The sequence below is a fragment of the Ambystoma mexicanum genome, chromosome 5p (genome assembly GCF_040938575.1).
Source record: "Ambystoma mexicanum isolate Mex_15411 chromosome 5p, UKY_AmexF1_1, whole genome shotgun sequence".
In the NCBI taxonomy this organism is placed as follows: Eukaryota; Metazoa; Chordata; class Amphibia; order Caudata; family Ambystomatidae; genus Ambystoma; species Ambystoma mexicanum.
The window spans coordinates 308639593-308657021 of NC_090930.1; the positions used below are offsets into that span (position 1 = coordinate 308639593).

At 46.9% G+C, this 17429-nt stretch overlaps 1 protein-coding gene and 1 long non-coding RNA gene across 2 annotated transcripts in view; one reads left to right on the forward strand and one right to left on the reverse strand.

The window, feature by feature from the left end:
• The window catches only part of MTM1 (myotubularin 1), a 1347122-nt gene that overhangs the window by 1149390 nt on the left and 180303 nt on the right, over positions 1-17429 (reverse strand). Inside the window, exon 4 of the mRNA XM_069612751.1 lies at positions 15805-15899. Coding sequence (XP_069468852.1) covers positions 15805-15899 — 95 coding nt within the window. The remainder of the gene's footprint in view (positions 1-15804; positions 15900-17429) is intronic.
• Positions 1-17429, forward strand: part of LOC138480937 (uncharacterized) — a 549246-nt gene that overhangs the window by 314971 nt on the left and 216846 nt on the right. The gene's annotated exons all lie outside the window — the stretch shown is intronic.

Genomic DNA, 17429 nt, shown 5'->3' on the forward strand with positions numbered 1-17429 from the left:
TTTAGAGACAGGATCTCCTTCTCTACCAGCTACTGAAACAAAGAACTGGTTTGTCTTTCTTAGTGGTTTAGTTCTTGTGCACATAATGTTTGCAGGTTTCTTTCTGCCACGTAAGTGGGGTTCTGGAAGAAGGTAGGTAATTCCACTGATTGGTTCACATGGAACTTGGAAATAAATGTAGGCGCAAATTGAGAGTGAGTGACCAGAACCACCTTATCTCTGACTGTAACGAAAGGGTCTAGAACTGAAAGGGCCTATAGTTCACCAACTCTTCTAATAGAAGTTATAGCCATTAGGAAGGCTGTCTTATAGGTAAGATCCTTGAGACTTGCCTTATGAGTAGGCGAAAATGGAGACCCCCCCGCCACCATTAGTCTAGTCAATACCACATTTAGGTCCCATCTGGGAGCCGGGTTAGAAAAGGGGGGATGTATCCTTTTAACCCCTTCCATGAAAGCCTTAATAACTGGTATTTGCCACCACAACACCTTTTGATGTGACGCAGTATAGGCTGAGAGAGCCGCTAAGTGAATTAAAAACTAGTACTGAGTCTAGTAAGTGAGTCAGGTACAATACAATGTATGTAGGAGAGCAGTCAATTGGATTGTCGCCCTTGGAATTGCGCTTCCATTTACTGGAGTAGCAATATTCTTTTTTTTTTTTTTTTAAATACCATTTTATTGTTTTCCTCATACAAATAAACATCACATCAACAAGAGGGGGTCCATTGAAACCCCATGATGCTAACTACTAAAACAACATTAAAATGAGGCCTTAAAAGAAATAATATTGTTATCAGTCAACACATTATTCAATACATAATTTCAAAACCAAATGTTCCTGTTGGATTAATTAGCAAGTTAGCGGGCATCCTCTCATTTTTGCCATATTTTCTGTGACTTCTCAGGGCACCCTCTAGCATCATACACTCTGTATTCCAATCCAATACATATATCCACATCTGTGGCCGATTGTTCAAAACTGGGTGTTACGTTCGACCCCCATAATTGTGCAATGTTTCTTTTAATCAATGCTGTGGGGGTCAACAAAAACAGTCTCTCGAATTGTGACAGCTCACCATCTTCCTCCACCCCCAATCCTAACAGTTTCGGCTCTCTGGGAATCTTTTTACCCAACACTTGTGAAAGCTTGTCGCAGCATGCCTGCCAGTATTGCTGGATGTGGGCACATCCCTATAGGATATGGAAGAAAGCGCACTCTTCGTTCCTACAGCAGAAGAGTGCGACCCTTGGGTAATATATCCGGTGTAGTATTTTCAGTTGAATTAGCCCAAGCCTGCATGAGATGGCAATCTCCCTGGGGTACATAAGGGATGTAATCCACTCCTCCGATTGTATAGCTCCCATGCCCCTCTCCCATTTGGCTCTCATACTTGATAGTTCCACTGTGGTGAAAGAGGTAATGGCATTGTACATGACCAAAGTTATCTTTTGTTTAATTTGTTCTGGGACTATATTGCGTTCCACAGGGTATATCCGGGCATGTTGGAAGGGCCGTGAGGTGAGCTTGCATTGCATGCTTCAACTGGGTATAGTGGTATATTTCAGAGGGTGGAAGATGGAAACGGGACGTGAAAGCTTCAAATGAGACTTTTATTCTCCACCATTATATCACTTATCTTCAAGATCCCCTGCCTCATCCAATTGGGCCACCTAGGAAGTTTGTTTACTTCAGATAGGTTCCTGTTGTCCCACAATGGTTGTATGGGGTCCGTTTTTTTATCCCAACCCATGTATTTATGTGTTTCAATCCATGTTTGTGACATGTGCATAAGCATAGAAGGGGGAGTCGTGTGGCCTATCTCACATTAAAGGTATTCCAAGGGGGGTTTCCCAGGGGAATTGCTGCTCATTGTCCTAATATGTGGTAGTAATATGTCCCCATGTAACATATCATTCACCACTGACATCTGGCCGGCCCAGTAATAGGTTTGTAGACGGGGGAGTCTAATCCCTCCTTCCCATATGGATCTCTGGAGGGTGGAAAGCGCAATGTGTGGATGTCCCCCGCACCACAGTAACTTCATAAGGATCCGGTCAATTTTGTGAAATTCGCACTGTTTTATGTGTAGTGGGGCATTTTGTAATATGTATAAAAATCGCGGTAGGGCCATCATTTTGAAGAGAGCTGCTCTTCCCAACAGAGTTAGTGGCAGGGCAGTCCAGTGGCGAACATCGTCTGAGAATCTAGCTATAACCGGCTGTAGATTCTGAGGTACAAGTCGCCAAGGTCGCTCATAATTTGTATACCCAGGTATTTTAATTGTTTCGTTTCTATACGGTAAGGACAGCTTGTTGGTACCGTGTCCTCTCACCTTTGCCAATGGGAAGAGTATGGATTTAGACCAGTTGACACGTAAGCGACTGAATGCGTCATATCGCTACAGTAGACTTGTAACAATTCTGCAGGAATTAAAGCGGATCTTTTAAATATATCAGCAGGCTGTCTGCATATAACAAGATCTTGTCTTCCCAACCCTCTGACCACTGAAAGCTGTTCTATCTCTCTGTGGATCTTAAGAGTTTGGCAAGGGGTTCAATTGAAAGTGCAAAGATCATGGCGGATAGGGGACAACCCTGCTGCGTTCCTTTCCCTAGTTTGAAGGGGCTTGACAGCCATCCATTTGTCTTTGTTACCACCTCAGGGGAGCTTTAAGGGAGTTTTACTCAGTTCATAAATTGTGTACCAAAGCCCATGCGATACATAATCGCCCATATTGCCTCCCAATATACTGAATCAAAAGCTTTTTCGAAGTCTATTGCAAGCAGGAACAAGGGGCACCGCAGGGTGGCGGTCCTTTCCAATGCTGCATGCTGTTTATATATATGCATGCGGGTAGATCTCTTCGGCATGAAGCCGCATTGGTCCAGTATCCAGTGGGTTATAACCTGCTGCAGTCTATTTGCTAGTACTTTCGCTAGAAGCTTGGTCTTGCTATTTATGGGGGAAGGAACAAGTTACTTACCTGTAACTGTTGTTCTCCAGCATGGGTCTGGCATGGATTCACATGCTCATGAATATTCCCCGTCGTCAGGCTGGGAATCCTCGGTAAAGAAAAAATCAGTATCAGTTTCGGTTCTGATCTGTCTTTCGTAGTAGTAACCAATCACTGATCTCTGCGTCATACTGACCACAGCCAATGACTGCCCTCTCCCTAAGCCCCGCCTCTGGCAGCCATCTTCAGATTTGGTAGCACGTGAAGTGGCAGTATGACCAAGTGAAGAGCCGCAGAGGGGTAGGCGGGAGGGTTCGCATGTGAATCCATGCCAGACCCATGCTGGAGAACAACAGTCACAGGTAAGTAACTTGTTCCTTCTCCAGCATGGGGTCTGGCATGGATTCACATGCTCATGAATAAAAGAATACATAGCAGTACACCCATGCACAACCACGGGAGGTGGCAAAGGCTCAACATTAAGCATTATATCCAAAACTCAACATTAAGCAATTCTTACCTCCTCACCAGGCTCACCTTAGGCGAACAGGTTGCGCAGCACTGCTTGGCCGACCCTGGACTCCTCCCTGGAATCCCGATCGACGCAGTAGAATTTCGTGAAGGTGTGCGTCGACCTCCACGTAGCAGCCCTGCAGATGTCCAGCAAGGGCACACCACATAGGAACGCCGTGGTAGCTGCGATCGCTCTGGTGGAATGGGCTCTCGGACGGCCAGGCAGCAGTCGGTTTGCCAACCGATGACAGTACATGATACAGCCGGAGAGCCATCTGGAAATGAAGGCCTTCGAGAAAGCCTTCCCCTGATTGACAGGTCCAAAGTTCACAAAGAGTTGTGACGTCTAACGAAAACACTTTGTGCGGTCCACGTAGAACTTCAACGCTCTAGCCACATCCAGCGAGTGCAAAGTCCTTTCAGCCCACGACGAAGGCGACGGGAAGAAAACAGGCAACACCGAGGGTTCGTTGAGGTGGAAGTCCGACGGCACCTTGGGCATGAAGGAGGGTGCCTCCTGAGCACTACCCTTGTGTCGTGAAAAGTCAAGTACGGGGGCTTGCAGGAAAGGGCCTGGATCTCTCCCACCCGTCGTGCGGAGGTGGTGGCCACAAGAAACGCTGTTTTCCACGACAAGAACTTCAACGGAGCCGAGTGCAGAGGCTCGAACGGAGGTCCCATGAGCTTGGTCAGCACCACGTTGAGCTCCCACGCCGGGGCCGGAGCCTTCACCGGCGGGAACGATCTGAACAGTCCCTTCATGAATTCTTTCACCAGACGATGAGATTACAAAGACGTCCGCCCCGTGGTTCTGGTGTATCGGGAGATCGCAGCAAGATGAATCTTGATGGACGCGTGCGCCAGTCCAGCCCTGGCCAGCGTCAGTAGGTACGGCAGTACCTGGGGAGCCGTAATTCGTAGAGGGTTAATCTTCTGTGCGTGGCACCAGACATAGAACCTCTTCCATTTGTGTCCATAGCATTTAAGAGTTGAGGACGCCCTGGCCTTTGCAAGAACCTCTCTGCAGTCGGCCGGTATGTCGTAGCCTCCAAACTCTAACGCTGCAGGAGCCAGGCCTGCAAGTTCAGCGACTTCGGGTCGTGATGGAGGATGGCGCCTCCTTCCCTGGAGAGAAGATCCTCGTCCACTGGCAGCTTGATTGACGGGGACGCTGACAAGTCCAGAAGGTCCGGGAACCATATCTGCCTTGGCCACGCAGGTGCGACGAGGATCATCCTGCACCGTGACCTCTTGAGCTGGTAGATGAGCCGGATCAGCAGCAGCAATGGAGGCAACGCGTATAGAAACAGGCCCTCCCAGGGGAACGAGAAAGCATCGCCCATGCTCCTCGGCTGGGGAAACCTGCTGGCGAACCTCTGGCACTTGGAGTTTGTCGCTGTCGCGAACAGATCGATCTGGGGTGTGCCCCACCGTCGGAAGAGGCGGTCCACTAGATCCTGTCGTAGTTCCCACTCGTGGCACGAGCGCAGCTCTCTGCTGAGCGAGTCGGCAATGGTGTTTTTTATTCCTGCCAGGTGAAACGGCACCAGAAACATCCCTTGGGCGATGGCCCAATGCCACAGATCCTGCGCCTCCTTGGACAGGGCTGGGGATCTGGTACCGCCCTGCTTCCTGATGTAGAACATGGTGGTGGTGTTGTGGGTGAAGATCCTCACCACCTTGCCCTTGAGGGACGGAAGAAAGGACCTGAGGGCCCAAAACACTGCACAGAGCTCCAGGACGTTGATATGGAGGGACTTCTCCGTCGGAAGCCAAAGGCCTCTCGCGTGCAGATTTTCAGTGTGCGCTCCCCACCCTTCCAGAGAGGCATCCGTGGTCACTGTCTCCTGGTGGCCGGGGTCTGGAAGTCCATGCCCGCCGTCAGATGCACGCGGGTGCCCCACCACCGGATCGCTCGTCGGAAACTCTCGTCGAGTGTGATCCTCTCCTCGAAGCTGCCCGTAGTCTGGATCCAGCGTGCGTCCAGGAACTCCTGCAACGGGCGCATCCGGAGCCTGCACAGGCGGATGAGATAAATGCAAGAAGACATCATTCCGAGGAGGGACTTGATGGACCTCACCCTGGCCGCGTCCGCAACCAGCATCCGCTGCACCTTGCCCAAGATGGCCCTCGTCCTTTCCTCCGACGGAGAGGCCAGAAGCGACACTGTGTCGAGCTTCGCTCCCAGAAACAGCGCGTCTTGCGCGGGCACCAGGTGGGACTTGGCGTAGTTTATGGAGAATCCCAGGTCCGTGAGTAGTTGGATGGTCCTTGCCGTGTGCTCCACGGCGAGCTCCTTCGTCTTCGACCGGATGAGCCAGTCGTCCAGGTAGGGGTAGACGTGGATCCCCTCTAGGCGCAGCCGCGCCGCCACCGGTGCGAGGCACTTGGTGAACACCCTGGGTGCCGACCTCAATCCGAAGGGAAGGGCTCTGAACTGGTAGTGACGCCCTTGGACCACGAATCTGAGAAACTTTCGGTGTCCCTTTAGGATGGGGATATGGAAGTAGGCATCCTCCAAATCCAACGACGACAGGAAATCGCCCTCCTCCAGTTGACCCAGGACGTGTTGGAGGGTGACCATCCTGAACTTCTGTGCCTTGATGAATTTGTTCAGTCGTCGTAGGTCCAGGATGGGACGCCATCCTCCCGTCTTCTTCTTCACGAAGAAGTATCTTGACTAAACTCCAGAGCCCCGAAGCCTCTTTGGGACGAGCTCGATGGCGCCCTTCCTGAGCATCGCCCTTACCTCCAAGAGAAGTTGAGGGACGTGATGTTCCTTCCTGGCCACAGGGGGGATGCACGGGCACCTCTTTAGAAACTCGAGCGTGTGAACCTGAGCCAGGGCGTCCAGCAACCAACGGTCGATGGAGATGGACTCCCACACGCTGACGAAGCTCGCCAGCCGGACTCCCACCGGGGTGCTTCGGTGGGGGCCCGACCCCACGGCCGGTTCAGTCCTGCTTCGACGCGGCTTTGCCGCCTTGTCCTCCCTGGCGACGACGGCGGGGTCCGCCCGACTTGCCTCGTCCCCTGTAGGCTTCCTGTGACGACGAACAGGCCGCTTGACGATAGGTGGAAAATCCGCCGTTGGAACCTTTGGAGGCACCCGGTTTGCCTCCACCGCTCCGAAAGGGCGGCCGTCGTTGCTGGAGAAAACCAAGAGCCCGGGCCGTCTCCGTGTCCGCCTTGATGGCCTGTAGGGAATCGTCCACTGTTTTCCCAAACAGGTTGCTCCCGTCGAAGGGCATGTCCAAGACTCTGGTCTGCACGTCCTGACGGAAGTCAGTAGCCTTGAGCCATCCACGCCGCCTAAGGCACACGCCGTTGCCCAACTGGCAAAATCCAGTGTCCGCGATGTCCGTCGCTATCGTAATGGCGTGGTCCGACGCCACTCCTTCCTGCAAGATCTCTAGGGCCTCCGCCCTCTTGTCTGGTAGGAAGTCCAGCAGGGGGGCGAGTTTGTACCACAACTCCCTGTCGTAGCGGGCTACAATAGCCAAGGCGTTGGCAGCCTTAATCGTTGTCGCTGCCGATGAGATGACTCTGCGTCCCATCGTGTCCAATTTCTTTCCCTCGCCGTCCGGCGGGGAGGTTGATGTAGAGGCCGCACCCCCCCGCTTTCTTCCGGCCGCCGCGGAGACGACCGAGTCCGGGGTCGGCTGTGCCCGAAGGCACAAGGGGGCCGCGTCTGGGACCCGGTACTTCTTCTCGTACCGATCCCTTTTAGCCGGCGTTGTGGATGGGTTCTTGAGGAGGGCGAGACCCTCATCCCAGATATCGTCCAGTAGAGGTACAGCGAGGACCGTCTTCCTCTTGGTCTCGCGCCGTTGATAAAGGAAACCTTCCTTCTTCTCTTCCGGGCAGAGCTGGAAAAGCTTGGATGCTCTGGCGATCATGGCGTGGAACGATCCAATCTCGTCGGGCGGGGAAGCCCGGGTGGGAGGTGACGACGGGAGATCCTCGTCGTAAACCTCGTCGTCAGTACCCGTCGCGGCCGTGTCAGACGGGGAGGAGGGCTGAGCAGGGCGCGAAGGTTGAAAAGGAGGTGGAGGATGAATCCTTCTCTTAAGAGGAGGGCTCCCAGAAGAGCCTGGCTCCGGGTCCCCCGTCGGGAGCGGTTCCTCCGTTGGTGGTAACGGCAGTCTCGTCCTTATCTCCGAGCATAAGGACTGTATAGCCAACAAAATGGCCGCCGAGTTGTCTTGCGGCACTGGTTGAGGGGGTTCCGACGGGCGATCAGGAGCCCCGTCGGCACCCTTGACGTTCTCGTCGTCTCCCACGTCGGGGTCCCTCCCGACAGGATGATCTTCTTCCACACCAGCGCCGTGGCCTAAGACTTCGATCAGCTCCTCCTCAGAGGTTGAGGCCGAATCCACGACGACCTCCTGCCCCCCCCTTTTTCTTCTCCGTCGGAGGTTTCACGGGGGTCCTGTCGATGGGCATGAAAGAGGACTCCCTCCGCGGTGGCAGGGAAATTCTGGGCCCCGAGGTCGCCACCACTGGTGTAGCCTCCACAGGCTGAGCCAGGGCCGCCGCGACTGTCTCGATAGAGGCCTTGGCCGGATGGATCAATGCTTTCACCACCTTAGGTGCGCTCACCGCCTTCTCCTTGGGGGGAGGGTCACCACCTCGCTCCCCCTCCGATGGGGCCTTCGAGCACGACCGGGGTCTCTCCAGGAGCTTGGCCTTCCTCTTACCCGAGCCAGAGCGTTGGCTCGTGGTTGATGGCGCCGGGGAGGGTGCGCCCTGCCTGGCGCCCCTAGAGCCCGACAGTTCGGCGCTCCCGGTGCCAGCGGACTCACGGTACTTGGCCTTCTGTTGGACCCCCGTCGCCGGGGCGCCCTCAAAGGTCTTAGAAGACCGCCCAGACTTCTTCTTCTTCTTCTCGCCTGACGGGCTCTTTCCTTCCAGCCAGTTGGCGAGACGCTGATGGCGGTCCTTCATGGTCCGCTCCGACATATTGCCACAAAACGCACAGTCCTTCTCCACGTGCGTCTTGTCTTCATGCAGGCAGTAAAGGCAAAGGGAGTGTTCGTCCTCCTTGAAGACATTCTGAAGCTGGCATCCAGGGCAGACCCTGAACAGCTTTCCGGGCGTCGAGCTTCCCTTCTCCTGGGCCATGTCCGAGATGGGCCTGAGAAACTTCTTGTCACGCTCACCTGATTCCCACGGAGGCGCAGGTCTGGCTTCGAGTGCTGATGCTTCTTTAATGGTGAAGCGCAGGACTCTGAGGATGGACAGGTAGGGCCCCTCTACTCAGGCTTCTCTGGCTCGCAGGAATATTCCCCTGTGCGTGAATAGGGAGTATTACCTACTGACGGAATAATGCTCAAGCCTCCCACTCCCTTCCAACCCTCCACGATACCCTTCCACGATTCCCCGTGAAGACCTTAGGGTCTGTGGAAGGATGAGTTCTCCATCCTGCTTCTGATGCAGGGGCGCGTTGAAACCCAGTTACTTCACTGGATTGAGGTTTGATGGGAGTTCAAATAAGCTTGACTATTCAGGTAAGGCGCTGTAAGAGTTCTGTAGCAAGTTCAAAAGTTCAAGCTTAATAATAATGTTCATTGTCTTATTGCAGCAAGCTCTAATGCTTATGTCTTTTTCCCCTTAGGGGCCGGGGTTCGGAATGCCGGAGATATGGCGCTGACCCGAAGTGAAACGTGCAGTTCCAGTAAATGACAGGTAAGTTCTGGATGAGCGTTCGGGTAATGTCTTTGCATTCGCTCATTCAATGTCTTTGTCTTTTTTCCCCATAGGGGCCGGGGTCCGGAATGCCAGGAAGCGGCAGGACCCGAAATGAAATGGGAATGACCCAACAGGTAAGTCTTAGAAGGAAACTGAGCTTTTCCTATTCCCTTCCTTCTTTCACCTTGTGTACTTGTCTTTTTCTCTCTAGGCTCTGGGAAGTGGCTGCGGATCCGGATGATCGCTGCTGAAGATGGAGGTGCCCAGGAAAGGTGAGTGAAATGCAGCGCTGCAGCGATCGAAGCGAAATGCTTTTAAAAATGATGTCTTCCCTTTCAGGATCGTCGGTGTGATGTCTCCGTGATGCAGCTTTAGCAGGTAAGGTCTTCTTTCTCTCCAATTCTCTCTTATCTCCCTTTGCAGGTGACCCAGGATGCTGACAGGCGTGGCTGAAGTGCAGATGCAGGAGCTGACACGGTGAGCGTCCAGCTGCGAGGAGCAGAACAACGCGAAGCGTGAGTTGCTGATCGGGCGTGGTTTAAATAGCTTTGGAAGAAGTTCCAGGTATGTATCCTTCCACCAATCAGGTATGTATCCTTCCCCGACCACACCCAGGTGGAAAGTAGTCCCACAGGTAAAGTAGTTCCATTCAGGCCTCAAGAGGGCCTGGATGTAGCAGCATGGTCTGCATCAGGTAAGTGCACATTAAAACACTTGAACACATGTCTAGCTTTATGAGCTTGGCGCCTAAGGCGCCAGGACAGGAGTCCAACATGAGACTGGCGCCTAAGGCGCCAGGACTGGGTCCAAAGGGCCCCAGCTTGGGCCCGCTGGCACTTCCCTGGGGGGAATGATGCCTGCCTCTGGGGTTGCTGGGTCGAGGCAATCTCTAGTCTCTCGTCCATGACCACTGCTCAACTTCCTCTAGACAGCCCTACTCCACTCCTGGACGCGATGTTAAATCAACGGGAAATACTCGACAAACTTCTATGTGGAAACATGGTAAACATTATTGATGAAAAAACTAACTTCAATAATGAGGTAGAGGTGACAGAAGATGAAAATTCTAAGGATATGAGTGGAGAGTTTATGTCGCGAAAAATGAAACGTGCACAAGCGAAAGCCCTAAAAAGGGGAATCAAAAAAAATAATTAAAAAAAACCTAGTCAATTGCCACAAGAGGCTATAAAATCAAAAAAGAACAAAAAAAAGGGGCAGCAGTTGACCACCACTGACCAGGAAACTAACAATAAAGACAATCTAAATGACACAAGTAATGAACTAGTGATTAATTTATCACAATTAAACGAGGAATCCAAAGCATTGTTGAACCTGGCATTACCATATGACAACAAATTGAAAACGCTTCAATCAAAATCCCTACTAAAAGAAAAAAAAATTAAGGTGGGCAGCACTTGTATGAGATACTAAACCAAAAACAAGGTTGTCTATCAACCTTCTATCCTGTTATTAAAATTAAAACAAGTAAATTTGACAATCAAGACGACTTAGACATACATCCTGCCTCAGGTTCAGTTGAGGTGGACGCTAACTCTAATCCACTAGCCAATGAATCTCAAAGGGCAAATTGCAATCCAAATGTTGTGGATACTCAAGATGAATGCAACCTTGAGGAAATCAAAACCGTTGACCCAGATATAAAAAATACTCTGGCTAATATAGAAAAAGCCACCTCTTGTCTACAATGAACCCTTTACATAAACTTAAAAAGAAGAGTCAAGATGAAATTTACCCTGAATCTCCAGACCAACGATCACGTCATAACTCTGAGAACGATCTAGAACAGTTCTCATTCTCACGTGACACACAATACATACTTGGGTGGCAAAGCGATCCGCAATTAAACGAACAACAACGATTGAACAGATTGCTTATATTTAATATGTTTAAGGGTAATCCCCAATTGAGAACACTGATCTATAGTGATATTGAATGGTTGAGGCTTGCAAATCATAACAACTTACGTATGATCTGTGCACCCCAATCATTGATTATCACTAAGCTTCTTTGGGAACATAGGAAAGACTTTGAACTATGCGGCTTAGAATTATCGTTACTAAGATCAATTGAAGAAGCCGATGCATTTCTAGATGTGCCACTAGCTCGTGTACAAAACCAACTTGATGAAAAAGCACCCAGTGGAAATGTAGAACATGCTACAGAATTTATGAATCGAATTTCCACTTTGGTAGGAGTCGCCTCAAACATAACCTGGTAGGGTCCTTTAATGACCTCCTTGATCGACATGGCATCAAAATAGAAACAATCCTGAAGAAACTGAGCTTAAGATCATGAAAAACCTTAATAGATGGCTCAATGATTACATTTCTATGCATCTACCATTGATTTTATTTATACAAGAAACGATGTGCCTAAATACATTCTTTTGTGATGGTTTTGAAGTTTTTAGTAGGCCTGCGCAGCGGGCAACCTTTGGTCGCCCCTCGGGGGTGGGGGGTGGCAATCTTGATCACTAACACCATTAACCATAAATCCAAAATGATATATGAGGACAATAATGTGTTGGCGATCGAATTCATTTTAGATGAATATCCAGATTGTCCATATCTATTGATATGTATTTACTTTAACCCAGCGGATGGCTCGCTTGAAACATTTCTAGATTTACTAGATGTTTTATTTTTACGTGCATGTGATCATAATCCAAAGTATACAATTCTAATTGGTGGCGATTTGAATGCGATATGTCCTAATGCAGAATTTTTTAACTCCTCTAATTTCAAATCCAAATACAAAGAGAACTTAATCATTAGAGGGAAAAAGTGGACTCAGTATCTTGAACACTGGAATCTTATTCAGGTGGATTTTGATGCCACCGCACATAATGGAACATGGAGAAGAGGAACAGCAACCTCTTATCTAGACTATTTCTTTGTTTCTGAATGGCTAATGAGTCATATTCACAGGGTAACCATATCGGACATTAGATACGCTTACCATGCCAACATATCCTTGATAATAAAAATTTCTGTTGCTCCCTTAGAAGTACGTCCAATTCTCAAAATTATACAAATGAAACGTTCTCACGTTTCTGTAGGGTGGTCGCTATCTATGTGCAGACAACTAAATTATTTGATTAATAAGGATCAATGGAAAATGCCCAGGGATGATTATTCTTCTTGTAATGTACAATTACGTGAAGCTTGGAACACACTGATAATAAATAAGCATCTCATGACTATAACAAATACTGCACAACCTACCCAACCTCAACATTTGCATGTCTTTGTGCATGAAATAAATAGGCTAAAACAAGAAAAAAATGCATGTTTGAGAAAACTGAGAAAAAGTTCTGTAAATTGTGAGATTTACCTGCAATGCAAAACCAGGATCATACAGAAATACAAGAATATGCTGAACTACGTACGATACAGAATGAAATTAAGTGACAATCAGCGGACAATAAAAGCGTTATCAGCTAAAGACACACGCCGCATATGGTCTATAATTAATAGCACTAAGAAAATAGACCAAAATGAATTAAGCTCATCCGTGTCTGCAGATGCGTGGATCTCATATTTCCAATAAATTCAAACTTCCCGCCAAAATTTTCTGATGTAAATTCTGGTATTCCCAACGAAACTATCACAGATAAATTGTGTTTTACTATGGAAGAAATAGTGGACGCTATTTAATCCTTGAAAGCTTCAAAAGCGGCCGGGCCAGACGGGGTGCCGCCATGTTTGTTAAAAGATGATCCGATCTTCTGGGCAGCAACTTTTTATTCTAAATTTAAGACGATCATTGATACAAATTCCATTCCTCCATCCTGGCGGAATGCGATTATTATTCCAATCTATAAAAAAGGCGACAGCAACAATCTGGCTAATTTTCGGCCGATCCCCTTATGGATGCCTCTGCCAAAGTCTTTGCTATTCTACTGGTAAAAAAACTACACTCTTTCATTGATGATAATCACATTTATTCGAAATACCAAATTGGGTTCAGAAGGAATATCGGAACTTCTCTTAACGCAACTATACTAGCTCATGTCTTTGCTAAATCCAAAATACCAGACACAGGATCCATATATCTTGCCTCCTTGGATCTAACAAATGCTTTCGACTGCGTCATACGGGAATTTTTATGGACAAAATTACTGATCTTGGGCTTTCCGAAAAACCTTATCCAGATTATAGCTATGTTACATACCAAGACCTCCTTTTAAATCAGAATATGCAGGGCAGGCTATGTAACCCCCCTGTATCCCAACTGAGATGGTTGTTAAACAGGGCTGTAATTTGGCCGCAACCCTGTTTAATCTGTACTTAACCGATATGAACACCCTGTGGTCCGATAACGGTATGTTTCCACCAAAACTGGATACTCTAAAAATAAATTGTTCATGTTTTGCTGATGATATTGTTATACTCGACAAGACGCCGTCTGGGCTGCAGTTGAAGCTTGATTCATTCCAGCTGTATGCGCAGAAATATAACCTTGTTGCGAACTTAAACAAATCACACATTATCATCTTTCATAATGGGAAAAAAAAGAAAAAAGTATACTTTTGGACACTAAATCGAGGAAGATTGGAAACTGTGACTTCACTAAAGTACCTAGGATATGCTCTAGCCAATAACTACTCTATTAAATCCTGGCAAGACCTTCTAGCATCGAAAGCACGTACGCTGCAATCGATGATGAAGATCATTTACAGAAGATACTGTATGTTTTCACTCCTCACGCTGCTGGAATTTTACTTACAAAAAGTTGAGCCCATTTTGCTATATGGGTTGGATATTTGTTTGATAAATGTTGATGCGATTTTAAATAAAATTCAGGGTATACTGTGGAAAAAAACTCTACGGCTGTCATTGGCTTTACCCAATTCCATCATTCGACAGGAACTGGGTATATCAGCGCTAGCGACTAACTGGAAATGGCGTAAACCATCCTGCTATTCAAAAATGTTACTGCCCCCAAGTAATACACTTTATCAGGATCTGAACACTTTATTAATGAATAGATCTGTTCCCTCTGTGGAAGAGTTCAAAAATGAAATGAATTTGCTACTGAAAACGATCGATGTCACGATTGATGACTTTATCCTAGGACTCCCAAAAAACAAACGAAAGTTATATGATTGGGATTGGATGCTAACCTTAGATCAAAATAAACAATACACCCTCTATAATGAATATTCCTTAAGACCTCGAAAGTTGGGCAATTGCCCCCTTTATCTTAAACTATGTCCTTGTAATAAAGCCAGAAATATTTTCATGAGATTTAAATTCAACCAGTTTCCGACTCTTGAACATATGCAGAAATGGGTACATGTAAGATATCGAAATTTGACTCTAAATTGTCGCTATTGTAATTCGATCCAGTAAGAGACTATAAAACATCTATTGTCCATATTTCGAACAACTTAGAATTACTACGTTGGGCGAATACGCTCCTAGTCTGACTCTTATTGCAAGGATCTCCTTCTGGAAACGCTGCATGCAGGGCGACAGCATGCGTATGGTCCTTGCTCTAACCAGACTATTATACAAAATAAATGAACAACTGGAAATTAAAAACTTAATTTTTGGCTAACTTATGCTGCTATGAAACTATCTGGACTTCTATGTATATCGCACTAAATGTTACATCCATATAATGTGAATTACATGGCATTAATGAAGCCTATTAATTATATCTAATGCTTTGGTCTGGAAATGAAACAAATGTATTTCTATCATGAAAACAAGGCACATGTACAAACTATGACTATATGCAGGTACTTATGATGCTTTTATTTGTAAATAGTTATATGACTTACGAGTCGTATATTTTAAGGTAGACTAAAAAAAAAAACATTTTTTCTTTTGTATTTGTACGTAAATGTAAAATTGTTAATTTCTGTCTAAATTAACCTGAATTGTGATAAGTGTTGTCAAAAGTTTATTATAAAATGTAAACTAAAAACAACTTTTAAATAAAAAAAATAAAAAACAGGGCACATTTTAGTCTTCGGCACTCTCAAGACCATTCTCAGAGGTTCAGATTAATTCAAAACCTTCCCGCCATCACTCCTTTTGTGAACAAAACTAACATCAATTCTTAAGACACACAGTGCTGTCTGAAAGTACACCGTTCAGCAAATCTGACTTTCATGGCAGAATCAATTTTCTAGAGCTCTTAAAATGTAAACAAAAGTCTGGGAGATTGCCCCTAGCAGATGGATATGTGCCATAGTAAGATTCCTGAGAAAGTATCAGTTTGTTCAGTTGTGCTACCACTAGTACAGAGGATGCAAGTATAATGTGTCCATTTTTTATGAAACATAATATGTCTTTAAGACTTTAAATCCTATATCATTTACAAATCCATGAAATACATTTAATATGTTCAGACCTTCCTCTTCAAGAAATGGCTACTTCTTAACACCTAGGTCCACACACCCTGCACTCTCCAACCTACCTGAGACTCAGTGATCTGCTTCCCACTACTGTCTTCCCCCATGCTGACAATTGCCCTCCCTCCCGTTAGCTCCCTGCTCCTTTTTTCTCTGCTTCTCTCACTGTGTACATCCCCCTATGATTGTAAAGCGCTCTGTTGCTAGGTCTGCTATCAATAAATACCATAATAATAATAATACCATCCCCAGAACTTACCGTTTCTTCGCCTTTGAAATACAGTCTATAGTTTGTAATGTAAATCCTTCCCTTAATAGGGCCGCTAAACGGGCACATGTAGATAACATCTTTGTCTGTTGAAAACAAAGGAAATAACAAGAAATAAAAAAAGGTTATAAAAGAAGTAATCCATAAGATTATGCATCTGAGACAATATGCAGACCACCTAAAGTTAATAAATCGGTTCACATCACCGATAATGATCAGATTCTATAATTCTACTCATTTCATCAAAAGAAAAAATTCATTTTAAATTTAAGTTTAACAAGTTTTCAAAATAAACCTGTACTTGAAGTTTTCAAACCTGTGTTTGGTAGAACTGAGCTCATCCACTTTGGAGATCGTCAGGACAATTCCCAATCAATAAGTATATGTTCTCCAGCATTGTTTTTTTTGTAACTAAATTTTTTAAATTATTTAGAAAAACCTTTCTCCCAACCCAATACAAAAAATCCAAAAAAGGATGAGTCAGATGGTACAAAATATGCGTAATTAGTCCTTTTCACAAGGTAGAAGCCAAAAGATCAATAACTTCAAATGTTCAGGGTCAAATCGTTCAGCCAATTACTTAAACCGGTCTTTATGCAAAGAAAACCTACTGAGCCTGCATAATAAATCAGAAAAGGTACACATAAAAAGAGGGCTTGAACACCAGTTGTGGTTTAACTCTATAGAAAGACAAACGGGAACCATGTAGGCACATCTTTTTTAAATTGAGTGAGGACAGTGATCATTTCCAATGTAACAATTTCACAAACTTCAAATTTCTAGCTAGGGATCATTTGGCTGCTGCAAGAATGTGTGTAGTGTGCAATTGTCATGAACCGTCGGACACGCCCCTTTTGGACCTCCTGGTCCTTGACACATCGGGACTTACACTTTGCTGTACTTTCAACATGGCCATTAAACACAGAACGCTGCCTACCAGCTTTCACATCCGACGTAGCACGTTCTATAAAGAAGCCACGCCCCGCAGCCCCATGCGTCTCAACGCTACCGATTGCTGTGGCTAGACGTGCGCTCCATAGTTCGCCTTCGCTGAACTCTGTTTCCCGGTTCCCGGACCCCCCGCTTCCTCCTACTATCCTCCTTCCTCCTTATCCGGTCTTGCTTCCCAGACTCACTGTACCCGCCTCCGAGTACACCTCCTTCGAATCCTGGACTTCCTGGAGTTTCCTATTGACCCTGGACGTAGAAGCTGAACGAACGCTGGAACCCGAAGACGGCCATACGGGGATGTACAAAACCCGAACCGTACGGAAGAAGACTCCTCCCAAGAATTAAAGCAAGCAGCAAACACAGGTGAGAAAGGGGGAAACCTGTGACAGTAATTAGGTCAGCTGGCAGCCCTGCAATCGGAGAGATGAACTCCACAATACCCCCAAACACCACCACTGAGGGGGGGGGGGGGGGGGGGGGGGGGGGGGGGAATCAGGGTCTGGTACATGAGATGGGTGATTTTTGTGTAGACCAGGGAGAATGGTGAGGTTTTATTTTCTTTTCCTTTTTTAAGTTAAATGATATTTATTGAACAGGTCATAAGCAAGGTTACATATGGGTGAATTTACACACTGATACTATAGAAGACTTCATTGAATGCAGTG